Source organism: Gopherus flavomarginatus, chromosome 1, assembly GCF_025201925.1.
Source record: "Gopherus flavomarginatus isolate rGopFla2 chromosome 1, rGopFla2.mat.asm, whole genome shotgun sequence".
NCBI classification, from domain to species: domain Eukaryota; kingdom Metazoa; phylum Chordata; order Testudines; family Testudinidae; genus Gopherus; species Gopherus flavomarginatus.
The window spans coordinates 359,648,013-359,661,255 of NC_066617.1; the positions used below are offsets into that span (position 1 = coordinate 359,648,013).

General features: G+C 45.4%; 2 protein-coding genes across 3 annotated transcripts in view; one reads left to right on the top strand and one right to left on the bottom strand.

Moving 5' to 3' along the window:
• Positions 1 to 13,243, bottom strand: part of DGAT2 (diacylglycerol O-acyltransferase 2) — a 660,465-nt gene that overhangs the window by 130,169 nt on the left and 517,053 nt on the right. The gene's annotated exons all lie outside the window — the stretch shown is intronic.
• WNT11 (Wnt family member 11) overlaps positions 1 to 13,243 on the top strand; it is a 29,515-nt gene that overhangs the window by 3,296 nt on the left and 12,976 nt on the right. For both annotated transcript variants that reach the window (XM_050930870.1, XM_050930878.1), the window contains exons 3-4: positions 11,244 to 11,479; positions 11,981 to 12,258. In XM_050930870.1, the coding sequence (XP_050786827.1) occupies positions 11,244 to 11,479; positions 11,981 to 12,258 (514 nt within the window). The remainder of the gene's footprint in view (positions 1 to 11,243; positions 11,480 to 11,980; positions 12,259 to 13,243) is intronic.

The following is a 13,243-nucleotide window of genomic DNA, read 5'->3' on the forward strand; positions in this document are numbered from 1 at the left end:
ATTATTTTTTAAAAATCTTGTCATGTGCTGTTGTATTACAATCACCGCTTCAAGTTTAGCGCTATTGGCTTCGGACACACTGGAAAAACATTTCAAGACTGATCCTGCATTCCTTAGGGCACCAGAAGTCCCACTGATTTCAAGGAATGCAGGATCAGATCCTCTACAACAATATGTATATGCTTTATTTCTAAAATGTACATCCTCTGAGCCCAGCTCTCCCCTCATTTACATCAAAGGAAGAACTGGACTAGCCTGACCCACTTAATGAAGCATTTAATATCAACTTCTACCGAACACTTTCCCACAAGGCACTGTATGGGGGGAGCACAAACTAGGAGTGATAGGGCAGGCTGTTAAGATAATGCTGCCAATCCCCAGCCAAAGGGAATAGCTGACAGATAACATGTTTTTGTGAACCATTTACCCTTAGGATTTTGAGAGCAGAGATTGACTGTAAACCAGCTAGAGTTGTAACGTCTGGATTGGGTTTCCCTGCAGTGTAATAGCCTGGCTCGGTGTGCAAACAGCAACAGATCATTGACATATTTCTCCACTTAAATAAACAATCAGTTAGCTGATTATCACCAAACAAACAAACAAACCCCTAGAACAGTCGTCTGGTTTCACCCTCTATGTGGCTGGTGAACCATCTCTTGGTTGTTATAGAATGCAAGGCCATGCAGAGATTAAATGATGCAGGTTAGTCCTGAATGATCTTTTGCAAAATAAAATGTAAAATGAAATGCAATGAAATCGTTGCCAGGTTAATAGTCTATATTCAGAACATAAGATGTTTGTGGTTAGGGCACTGGATGGGGACTCGAGATCCGGGTTCAATTCTTGGCTCTGCCACAGGCAACTCAGTTTCTGTGCCTCAGTTCCCCACCTGTAAAATAGAGCTAATAATCTTTTCTCCCATCCTTTTGTCTTGTCTGTTTAGACTGTAAGCTCTTCAGTGAAGAGACTGACTCTTGTTACATGTATGCACACAGGCTAGCACAATGGGGCTCCAGTCGGGGGGGTGGGGGGCTTAGGCATGATTGTAATGCAACTAAAATTCAGAGTGCAATAATACATATTAATATTGAAAATTAGGTTTTAATAGTATCAAATGTCACTTATCTATGCAGTAGGACTGGCTCACTGCTTATTAAGGCCCTGATTAACTTCTTAAGCACGTCCTTAACTTTAAGCTTTGACTGTCAGTGGTAATCCTTATGTGCTTAATGTGAAGTGATCTGCCAAAGCAAAGCCCAAAGCAATACACCCATCAATTGCATTGAGAGTGTTACCTGAGAAAAGAGTGCGGAGCGAGTGCTGAAATCAGCCCTCCGAAAGGCAAGGGAAGTTCCCTATAATCAGATCAACACACCAGGAAGCCTCCAGGGGTCTGAAATAGCTCTGCCCGAAAAAAAAGGCTTTCAGGATTTATGTTAAACTTTTAGTTTTTGGGGGAGGAAAAAAATCAATCTAAAAATGGCCATTCCCCACCAGATGTGTCCCCCTATCTGAATATTAGTAGGGAAGATGAAAGTTAAGATTAAAGTGACATTTGAAGTATGAACTACATCCAGATGCCCTGCTGTGCGCCAGTCGCACCTGTTCAAAACCCGGTGGAAATCTGCACTGTCTGAGTGCACTTTTCATAAGTGGAAGGCAGCCAGCTGCGATTTTAGAAAGAACTATTTTTTTTTATTTAAGTTATTTTCACTCTCCTTCTTCACACACCCATACACCCCTTAAAAAGAAAAGGAGCACTTGTGACACCTTGGAGACTAACAAATTTATTTGAGCATAAGCTTTCGTGGGCTACAGCCCACTTCATCGGATGCATAGAATGGAACATATAGTAAGGAGATATATAGAGACATGCAGAAAACATGAAAAGGAGGGAGTTGCGCTACTCACTCAAAGAGGCTTATTAATTAAGATGAGCAATTATCAGCAGGAGAAAAAAAAAGTTTAGTAGTGATAATCAGGCTGGCCCATTTCAGACAGTTTGACAAGAAGGTGTGAGGATACTTAACATAGGGAAATAGATTCAATGTGTGTAATGGCTCAGCCATTCCCAGTCTCAGGATGGGGCAATTTATGCTTGGTTATGCTGGTGTAACTCCATGGAGTCACTCCTGATTTACACTGGTGTCAATGAGAATTGTTTTAGACCTAAAGGGCCACTGCCAGTGGGATTTCTGCCTGCGTAATGACTGCAGGACTGAGCCTCAAATTACTTGGAGTTGATTTTGATTGTGCATTTTGATTTAAAATGTGATGTAAAGGGTGGGGGAATCAAAGCTTTTTGGTAAACTATTTAGAGCTTCTATGTTCTGTTTGTACATCAGTAAATTAAAAAAAGAAAGAAAGAGGACAATGCAATAGAATATGAAAGGTAACTATTTATTTTAAATTATTCTAATTATATTTATGGGTACTGTGGGCTAGATACTCAGATGGCATATATCAGTACAGGCCCACTGACGTGGGGTTCTGCCATTTTACACCAGCTGAGGATCTGGTCCTATATGTATAAAGCCTGGACTTCGCAGAACAGTTACTTGTGCTTGGGAGTAGACCCATTGACCTCAAGAGAATTACTTGTGTGTATAAAGCTATTTACACCAGCGTGGATGTTTACAGGATCAGATCTTTAGTTACTGTGCAGCCTTTTCAGAAACTGTTATAAACCCATAGGTTGTATGCAGTGTTGTTGTAGCCATGTCAGTCCCAGGATATTAGGGAAAGAAGGTGGGGGAGGTAATATCTTTCATTGGACCAACTTCTGTTAGTGAGAGAAACAAGCTTTCAGGCTTACACAGAGCTGTTAGCTTGTCTCTCTGGCCAACAGAAGTTGGTCCATTAAAAGATATTACCTTACCCACCTTGTCTCGCTAATACACCCCACAGGGAAATTTTGTTTTATGAATTTGTTTTCCCCCCCTAGATTCTTTAGACTGAGGGAAGGTTGTTGTTTTTTGTTTTTTTTGCAAAATAAGATGTCATCATCAGAGAAGCTGTGTGCATTGTCTTGCTGAGTATCTGGCCCCACAGTACCCATAAATATAATTAGAATAATTTAAAATAAATAGTTACCTTTTATGTTTTATTGCATTTTCCTTTTTTTTTAAAATTTACAGATGTACAAATGTAGCATAGAAGCCCTAAATATATGAATGATCTGCGAGAGCACGAGTTGCAAGGGGCCATCCTGCACCAGGGCTTTATTGACGTGATCTGTGACCAAACCTTGCAATTTTTCCAGGGAAGTGTGAGAATTGCCTAAGAGGCACCAATTTGCAGGCAAGCCACTTGTTCATGACTACGACAAGTGAGGAGAACACTAGAGGGCTCTCTGTGCAATGCACATGTTGCATTGCACAGGCTTAAGACCGGTAACTCTCACAAATGCATTGAACAAGGTACAGTGAGTCTGCTGCAAGTAGCAAAACATATCACTCACGTTTCCGAATTAGAACATTCACCCTTGTGTGAGAATTAAGTGGTGTCTAGCCTTTGTGTTGTGCCTCTGCCGGGCGGTTAATTTCACCCTAATGAAAGAACTAGTAGAGAGGCCCCATCCTGGGTTCATTTTGCATGTGACACTTGCATTGAAATCAGGACTTACAAAACAGCTGCAGATTCAGGCCCAACCATATTTTCTTCTTAATGGGTGTGATGTTTAAATAGGCTCTTTCCAACCTGTTCACTGGAGAGACTGATTGCCACATAGTAAATGGAGTTGTTGTGACACAAAGATGTGTTTTGTTGGCATTGCGACTTACCATGTTCTCTGAGGTTTTCTCTTACAAAGACCTGTTTTCACACTCTCCTGTTATCTCTGACTAATTTATCCCTGACTCAAGCTCCCTGGTATCCCACATTTTAGTTATTTAAAATGTTGTTGCTTTGGGCCTGATTCTGCAGTCCTAACTCTCAGGGTAAAATCCAGCTCCCATCAAAGTCAGCGGCAAAACTCCCATTGGTTTCAGTGGGGCCAGGATTTCACCCCAGACGGAGTACAAGTAAGGACTGCAGGATTGGGCCCTTTCCATCTGCTGCAAACAAGTTAGTTTAATCACCTTCCAGGATTTTCAGATGAACATTTCTTTCAAGGGGGGGAGAGGGGAGAGAATTTTGTTCTTCCTCTCAGTAGGTCTGAATCTCTCCTCCCACTGATGTAAATCAGCAGTAGCTCTGCTGTGGTATAAGCGAGGGGAGAATCAGGGCCGTTGCTGCCAATGAGTTGCATGGGGGAAAACTACAGGATCAGGCCCTGGGAGGGAGTTTTGCTTTGAAGTTTTCTCTTCCCTTTTTAGCTGTGAAACTGCAACTGGGACAGTTAATTTAAACCAAAGCCAGAGAACTACCCCTCAGACCCTCCTCTTTGCTGTGCTTAGAACTCTCAAAAACAAAACCACCAACCTTAATCTTCCTGAAATCCAGTTAAGATAGAAAGATTTAAATAAAATTACACTGGGAGTGTGTGTGGGAGAGGGGTGAAGGGTGCAACAAAGTTCAGCAAAGGAGGGCTGGTGATTTTGACTGGCTATCACTTAAAACATTTAACTCGAAGGAACAAAGAGTTCATAGATTTAAAGGCCAGAAGGGACCATTGTGTACATTTAGCCTGACCGCCTGCATCACATAGGCCAAACAACCTCACCCAGTAATCTTTGAATCAAGCCCATAATTTGTGTTTGAGGCTGAGCTATATAGTACATCTTTTGGTAACATCTCTGGTCTTGACTTAAAGACTGCAAGTGAAGGAGAAGCCACCATGTCCCTCGGCACGTTGTTGCAATGGGTAAATGAATACCAAAACTTTTTCAGACAGACAAGTGGCAGTTATAGAGTAAAAAATAAAATGAAGAAAAACTCTAAAGTGAAACCTTACAATAAGAAGTGCCTTCCAACCTGGAACCAAGTTTGCCACTGCAAGCACAAGTCCATCGGCTTCAAATCCAAGTCCCCTCTGAAGTTACTGCCAGCTGTGAATTGGCGGATCTATTGCAGAGAAGGGCCAGTATGGCTTTGTCAAATTTTGTTTAGCTGCCCAGGTATCCACAGGGCTCTAAAATACCCTAAGGTATGTGAAAGGATCTTCCATTCCTAGGTTCTGCCTGGAGAGCATTCCCCCATTCCTACAATCCAAGAAGACATGACTGTGCTGAATCTGTACTGAGGCTATTTAAACCAAACCCAGAACCTCCTCTTTGCCATGCTTAAGAGATCTCTAAAAAACAAAACCACCAACCTTAATCATCTAGAAATCCAGTTAAAATAAAAAGATTTAAACAAAATTAGACCAGAGGTATGAGGATGAGTGGGGTGGGGGCAGAGGGATTGTGCAACAACCTTCAATGGAGGAGGGATGAAGATTTTGTACTGGATATAGAGCCTGATCTTGAAAAAACCTTACTTATGTGAGTAGCTCTTTGTCATGCAAGTAGTGCCAGGGGATGAAGGATTGTGCCCATGCTTCCCAAAGCATTAAATACTGTAGCTTATTCATATTTCAAATGGATTTATTAAAACTGTCCAAGATAATTAAAAGAATAAACAAATGTCATGATCTGAGCATGCATCATATTTCCCCTGTAATTATGTTTATGGTTTTCTGTCAGTAGCCATAACTTCAACTGAAAGCCTTAGTATGTTTTATTTAAGGCTGAATAAATTTGGTTTGAAACCTGTTTATTTAAAGGGAAGGGTTGAATAAAAAAACCCAAACCCTCAGTCCTCCTCAGCATCCTGGAGAATGAAGGATTGTTTAGGGTAGTAAAGGGAAGGGCAGCCAGAGTGATGAAATTGTGAAAAGTGACATTTATAAAAGACAACACCCCATGCTCTGGATTGTCTGTGCAAGTCCACGTGGGAGAATGCGGGGTAATAGTGGCTATGTTGCAGTCTTGTGCCCCTCCAATTCTCGGGCCATCCCCTGGTGTGAATCCTGAAGGCTGTGTTAATCTGGGCCACCTGCCTACAAGAGACTGTTGCAACCTCTGGGATTACATGGGGTGCAGGGAAATCCCATCCATGCCCCTTTTCTCTAGCCATTCTCCCTCTGCCAGCAGCTGGGGTAGGAGTGGAGGAGGAGCTCCTATGGAGACTCCGTGCCACCAAAGACTCCCCCTATGCAGTGGGGGCAGGGCCGGCTCCAGGCTTTTTGCACCCCCAAGCAGCGGGGAAAAAAATGGCAAAAAAAAGCCGTGATCGCGATCAGCGGCAGCTCCACCGCGCCGCTTTCTGCTTTGGCGGCAATTTGGCGGCAGGTCCTTCCCTCCGAGAGGGACCGAGGGACTCGCCGCCAAAGAGCCTGACCTGCCGCCCCTTCCCCTTGGCCACCCCAAGCACCTGCTTGCTTAGCTGGTGCTTGGAGCCAGCCCTGAGTTGGGGCTCCTCTTAGGACCAGGCAAAGTGGGTTTTGTTTCTTTGGGCCTCCCTTACCTCACAATGTCTTTCTAAAGAGACCGGGGCATGAGGTAATAACTATCACCCAAAGAGGAGCTCTGTGTAGCTCGAAAGCTTGTTTCTCTCACCAGCAGGAGTTGGTCCAATGAAAGATATTGCCTCACCCACGTTGTCTCTCTAATATGCTGGGACAGATACAGCTACAAAAACATGGTGAACAAGCGTCCTTCTCAGGCACAGCCGTCCTTTCCATCAATGACGTCAACTGTCATTGTAAACGGGCAGGGTAAGGAGCATAAAATGTCAATTATGCTATGAAATAGCCTGCTGATGCGTTGTTTCTGGAGTTATTTAAAATTAGATTGGTTGGGGACAAACCACTTGTGGCTGTGCAGTAGAGATCAACCAAACCTGCAGTGGCCGAGACTCACTAGATCAGGGTTTCTCAACCCATGGATCAGGACCCAAAATTGGGTCGCCAGAATGTTTCAAAGGGTTGTGTGGCGGCTCCTGTCCCATGGTGCTGGCTGCTGGGCTTACCTCCCTGCACCCTGCAGTGTCTGGGGTCCCAGTGCCCAGCCATCATCATGACAGGCCAAATTTGACTGAGTGGCACTGCAATCCCATGGGCCAGGTCACAACTGCACTCACACAAATTTGGTCCAGTCAGGGGCGGAGCCAAACCTGAGCAGGGCTGCAACCCTGGAGGTTGGTACGCCCAAAGCAGAAAGCCATGCCCAACCAGCCCCACAGCACAGGAACTGCAGGAGCCGCCAGAATGGGGTGAGTGCCAGGATGCCAACCAAAGCCACTCCATGGCCTTCACCCCCAGGCTGTTTACTGGGTCACAACAGGCCATAAACATTTACAAATGGGTCCTGGGCCCAGAAAGGTTGAGGACCATTGCACTAGATGACCTAACATGTCTCTTGCATCCCTAATCTACGTAATTTATAAATATGTATTTCATTCTTTGCAAGTGTCTCCAATAAATATGAGTTTTCTTTTCCATCTCCATCACTCTCTTCATTTTCCTCCTGACATTCAGAGATGTTTCCCATTATAAATTCTCGTATGCTAAGGCATGAAGCTCAAGCGTGAGAGATGTTCACAAAATAGATTTCAGCGTCCTGTGTTTTATTCATGGCCGGCTCCCTAGAGCGCGGATTACTCAACAAGAAACAGCGATTGCCTCCAATTACTGAATTCCTCTCTTTGGATTTATAATGCATCCCTCTCTCTTTGCCTTCTTGCAAATCCTTCCACTCTTCCTAGTTTCTTATTTACTGCACAGTCACTTTGGAACATTTTATCCATAAAATTCACCATCAGTATCAGCAAGTGCTGTGGTACTGCATTTCGTTATGAGCCCTCTGTTCATATCACTCCCTTCCACTGCACCATTAGCACTGACATAACCTGTGATGCTTTCCAGCCATCTCTCCTTTGTTTTCCCTTCATCTTCTGTTGGGCCTCCCCTGGGCTGCAACATTTCTTCCTCTAAGTGACCTCAATTTCTGCTGGCTGGGTCCCTGAAATGCTCTAGCTTCCTTTCCATATAAACATCTTGCTTTATTCCACATTGTTGCATAATACTCACTCATGTGGCTTCTTCCCTGCTGGTGATAATCCCACTTTATCTGGAGCAATGCCATATTTCAGCAGGCTCCTTTCATGTCTCCGTGGTCCTGTTTTCCCAGCCATATCAAGCAACAGATCAAATCCGCTTTAAGTTGTCCCAACCTGAACTTCAGCATTTCGGACACACCTGTTTTCTCTCTAAATGAATCCAACCTTCCATGCCCAGTCTCTCGAGGGCAGTTGGGACAAGACTTGCAGAACTCCTTTACTTTATCAGACTTACTAGGTACGTCTACATTGCAAAAACCCCAAACAAAATGCACACCCCTCCCAAAAAACAAACCAACCAACCCACAAGACAACGAGTCTCAGAGACCAAGTCAACTGACTCAGGCTTGTAGGGATCATGCTATGGAGCTGGAAATAGCGGTGTAGATGTTCACACTTGGGCTGGAGTGAAGGAGAGGATCTCAGAGGATCTTTGGAGGATCTTCAGCCTGAGAAGGAATGTCTACACTGCTGTTTTTAGCTCCGAACCACCAGCTCCTCGAGCCCAAGTCAGTTGACCTGGGCTCTGAGACTCGCTGCCATAGAGTTTTTCCGCAGTGTAGATGTACCCAATATGTTTGTTTATTTTGCTGCTTGGACTATACTGCATCCCAAGCAGCCATCACCTTTGTTGTATTTATGATTAGGTGTGATCTGAATCTCACATTAGTTTTGGCCTCTTGCCTAACTAGCTTTTGAGTCAGTTCCTGAGAGTTGCTGATAAACATTCTGGGTCAAATTTTCAAGAGTTTTGGATGCCAAACTTTAGACGCCAAGAGGCAGAGCCTTTGTTGATGGATCTGGTCCCAAGGGCCTGATTTTCCAAGTTACTAAGCACCTGCAGCTCTAATTGACTTTAACTCTGGCTCTACCTGTGCCAGTCATCAGACAGGGCAGTTCCTCCTTATAAGTAGTTCATATGCTTATAATGAGGTGATGTATTATCTTCCCAGCTGACAGGCCATATCAGTTGTGTCAACCCCTGGTTATCTAGTTCCATATAGAATAGGATCATAGACTATCAGGGTTGGAAGGGACCTCAGGAGGTCATCTAGTCCAACCCCCTGCTCAAAGCAGGACCAATCCCCAGACAGATTTTTGCCCCAGATCCCTAAGTGTAAGGATTGAACTCTCAACCCTGGGTTTAGTAGGCCAATGCTCAAACCACTGAGCTTATATCACTCAGTATGATGCACAGGTGACAAGAAATTCCTATTCCTCCTGCCAGCTCATGAGGAGCAATGAGATTATTTTCCAGAGCTGCAGGTAGGGATGTTATAGACGAAACCTGATAACGAAGAGTATGGTGAAAACCGACCAGGGATTTCTGCAAGGCACTCTGCTTGGGGCTTACCCTTGAAAAGCAGGCAGAAGTTTCAAGTGATCAGAATGCTATCAATCAACCATAGGTACTTGTCTGGCCTTCCTTGCAATAGTATCTGAGCTCCTCACATTCTTTAATGTATTTATCTGCACAACATCCCTGTGAGGTGGGGCACTGCTATTCTCCACAGCTAGGGAACTGTAACACAGGAAAGCTGAACTCCCAGCCCAAGTCACAAAGGAAGTTTGTGACAAACAGAGAATTTAAGACATTGTTTGGGTTTTCGGGTTTGGGTCATCTCATAGTTGCGGTAAGGGACAGATTCAAATGTGGATATGAATTCCTCAAAGGTGGGCGTGAGAGTGGGGAGCAAAGAGCAAGTGTTATGGTTTGGACCCATCTCTCAATCTGATTTGGGTATTTTGTTTAAGTTGTGAATCACTTACCTGCGGTAGCAGTAAATAAAATAAATGTGCCTATTAATCAGCTAAACTCACGTAGGAGGACAGGGTGGTGTAGGATGAAACTGAAAGGCAACACAGTAAGTATGGAGAGAAGGAAATATGTTTTATGGCAGCATATCACCATCCTGTGCAGGACTGTTCACCGGTTAATGATGCAGTGAATTATAATCTAGTTTCATGATCAGGAAGGATATTTACAGCTGCATTAGGTAGCTCATGAAGATACAAAGGCAGCCATATTCTGTTCTTCAGCTGACCACCTATGGGTGGCTAGGGAAGAATCACATGCCCAAAGATGCTGCATGGCATAATCAGTTCCCTGGTTTTCCTTTCACTTGATGCATCAAATGTTGGCCACTGCTGGAGGAAGGCTACCGGAGTAGGTGGGCCAGTGGTCCATGGTGTGCTGTTGCCTTCTATGTTGCTTCATGGTAATGTTTGCGCTTGTGTTTTTGGACTAGCTCTCAACTTTCTCCAGCATCCTGCCTTTCCAGTACTGTCATTTTGCTGTTGCACCAGATTTTTGAAGATATTTATACCAACTTATCTAAGTGTAATGGTAGTTACAGGTGGAGTGGTTTGCTTTAATTCAATGGTGAAGCATCTGTTTTGGAAACTCGATAGGTTTTTTTCTAGGCTAAGCAGTGGATTTTTTCCCCTGTAATTACATACTTGGACATTTAGCATATTCCTCTGTGGGTGCGTGAGATGGATTCTGAATGCAGAACACTGATGGTGCCTATGTAGAATCACAGAAGATTAGGGTTGGAAGGGACCTCAGAAGGTCATCTAGTCCAACTCCCTGCTCAAAGCAGGACCAATCCCCAGACAGATTTTTACCCCAGTTCTCTAAATGGCCCCCTCAAGGATTGAACTCACAACCCTGGGTTTAGCAGTCTCCAATGCTCAAACCACTGAGCTATACCTCCCCCCCCCATCCTTTCTTAAAGCCAAAGGAAGATCTAGCTATACATTATGGAGCTGATGGGTCATTTTCTAAGTGTTTGGAGATCTTTGCACTAGTACATGGAAAATAGCTGTGTGGACACTGCAGCACCAGTGGTGGCTCAGGCTAGCCACCTGGAGCTCAGATCCAAGAGCTCAGGTTGCCTTGAGCTTGCCTGGCTAGTGCGAACCCCTCTACCGAAGTCTGTCTGCGCAGGCTGGGAAGCTCGCTCCTAGCTGCAGGGTAGGCTTGTCCAAAAGAATTCCCAAAGCATCTATGTTGTTCAATCCATGTGGCATTCTGAAAGCCTTTGGATGGATTGAAATGTTTTCCTTAGTTAAAAAGGAGGGGGGGTACGGTGTGTCAAAGGCAAAGTGTTTTCAGGTGGTTCTTGGGCAGACTGACAGAGGAGAAACCAATGCCAAATGGAAGGTTAACCTTCTAATGGTTTGGTGATTTTTGTTCACAGAGCTTTGTCCAAGACTCCCCCCGTTCTTGCTCTGAATCAGACCCAGCACTGCAAGCAATTAGAGGGCCTGGTCGTGTCCCAAGTGCAGCTGTGTCGCAGCAACCTGGAGCTCATGCAAACCATCATCCAGGCAGCCCGGGAAGTGATAAAGACGTGCCGTAGAACTTTCGCCGACATGAGGTGGAACTGCTCCTCCATTGAGCTGGCACCCAACTACCTGCTGGATTTGGAGAGAGGTAACAGTCGGCGCTGGCTTTGCCGGGCTCAGGGAGAAGTGAGTCAGAGGTGTGTGGGGAGACTTAAGTTTTACCGTGCTATGCAGAGGGGCTGGGACCCTCATTATAGGCAGAGAAGGAACTGCATATCTTTCCTGTTCTGCACACATGCCTATCCTGCGCTCCTCAATGGAGTAACACCCTAACATAGGGCCAGACCAAACCTTGCGCTGGCCTCACCCATATCCCTCCCACATCCACTATGACATGTGCCCTCAGGCCAGCCTGCCCAGCTACCTCCTCCTGTGCTACTTGGGTAGCTCGCTCATAAAGCCGAAGCTCCAAGGTACTCCTGTGTACCACCAAGTTTGGGTTGCACAGCAGAAAAGATTCCAGCCGCGTTTCTCTACGCTGCGTGTTTGAGACGTGTCTTCTCTGAAGCAGGGGCTGTGCAGGCCTCTCTTTGGAGGGTACCCAGCATGTTGGCATCAGTGGCTGAGTTGCAGTTCTTCTGTCTTGCAGGTACAAGGGAGTCAGCATTTGTGTATGCCCTCTCTGCTGCAGCCATCAGCCACACCATCGCCAGGGCCTGCACCACCGGGGACCTCCCTGGCTGCTCCTGTGGTCCCATCCCAGGTGAGACACCTGGACCTGGGTATCGATGGGGAGGATGTGCTGACAACCTCAACTATGGTCTTGTCATGGGGTCCAAATTTTCAGATGCTCCCATGAAGATGAAAAAATCAGGATCACAAGCCCATAAGCTGATGCATCTGCACAACAGTGAAGTAGGGAGACAGGTAACAAACCAAAGAGAGTTACTGTCATTGTACAATCCTCTGTAGTGGTTGATGGCTTTGTGAAAGATCAGTGTCTCTACCAGCTAGCATGGAAGCAGGCCTTTCCCCAGAGCCCGCTAAACTCCTTGGCTGTATAAGCATTGACGATATCATTCAGTCTCTAGAAATGTAAATTCCTTTAAGTACTCATGGACGTGAGCAGCAGAGAGAGAGGTGTGGTAATGTATCCTAGTCTGGGCACCGGGAACTCCTGAAGTCTCAGTTCTGGCCTGGACTGTCTGTATAAGGTACTTATGTGGCCCCTGTTACCATAGTGTCGGAGCGCCTCACAATCTTTAATGAATTTAAACTCACAACACCCTGGGAGATAGGGCAGTGCTGTTCTCCCCATTGTCCAGCTAGGGAACTGAGACACAGAGAGACTAAGTGACTTGCCCAAGGTCACACAGGAAGTCTGTGGCAGAGCAGGGTTTTCAGTACAGCTCTCCCAAGTCCCAGAGTAGTGTCCTAATGATTGGACCATCCTTCCTCTCTCACTGGAGGTCTCCTTCCTCTCCCTTTGTGAGCCTGGTGCATCACCTAACCTTTCTGCCTCAGTTTCTTCATTTGGATGACGGATGGGTTGGGAAGCATGAGCACAGGACTGGGTGTTAGGAGGTCCTGAGATCTAATTCTGGCTCTGCCACTGACTTACTGTGTGACCTTGGCCAGGCCACTTCCCTTCCCTTTCTCAGTTTCATCATCCGTAATGTGAGGATGATGTTTCCCCGGGACGTGTTGTGTGAACTAATTAATGTCTGTGAAGCCCTTTGCCCATGGGAAGTGCCATGTAAATGGTAAGGAGCACTAGCTGTATGCTGAATCAGCACGGCCAGTAGGGCGGATGCCTTTAAATTGTTGTGTCAGTGATGAGTACAGTGTCTAACGGCTTGTCTACACTTAAGCGGCAGTGGTGCCACTGTAGCACTTCAGTGAAGACACCACC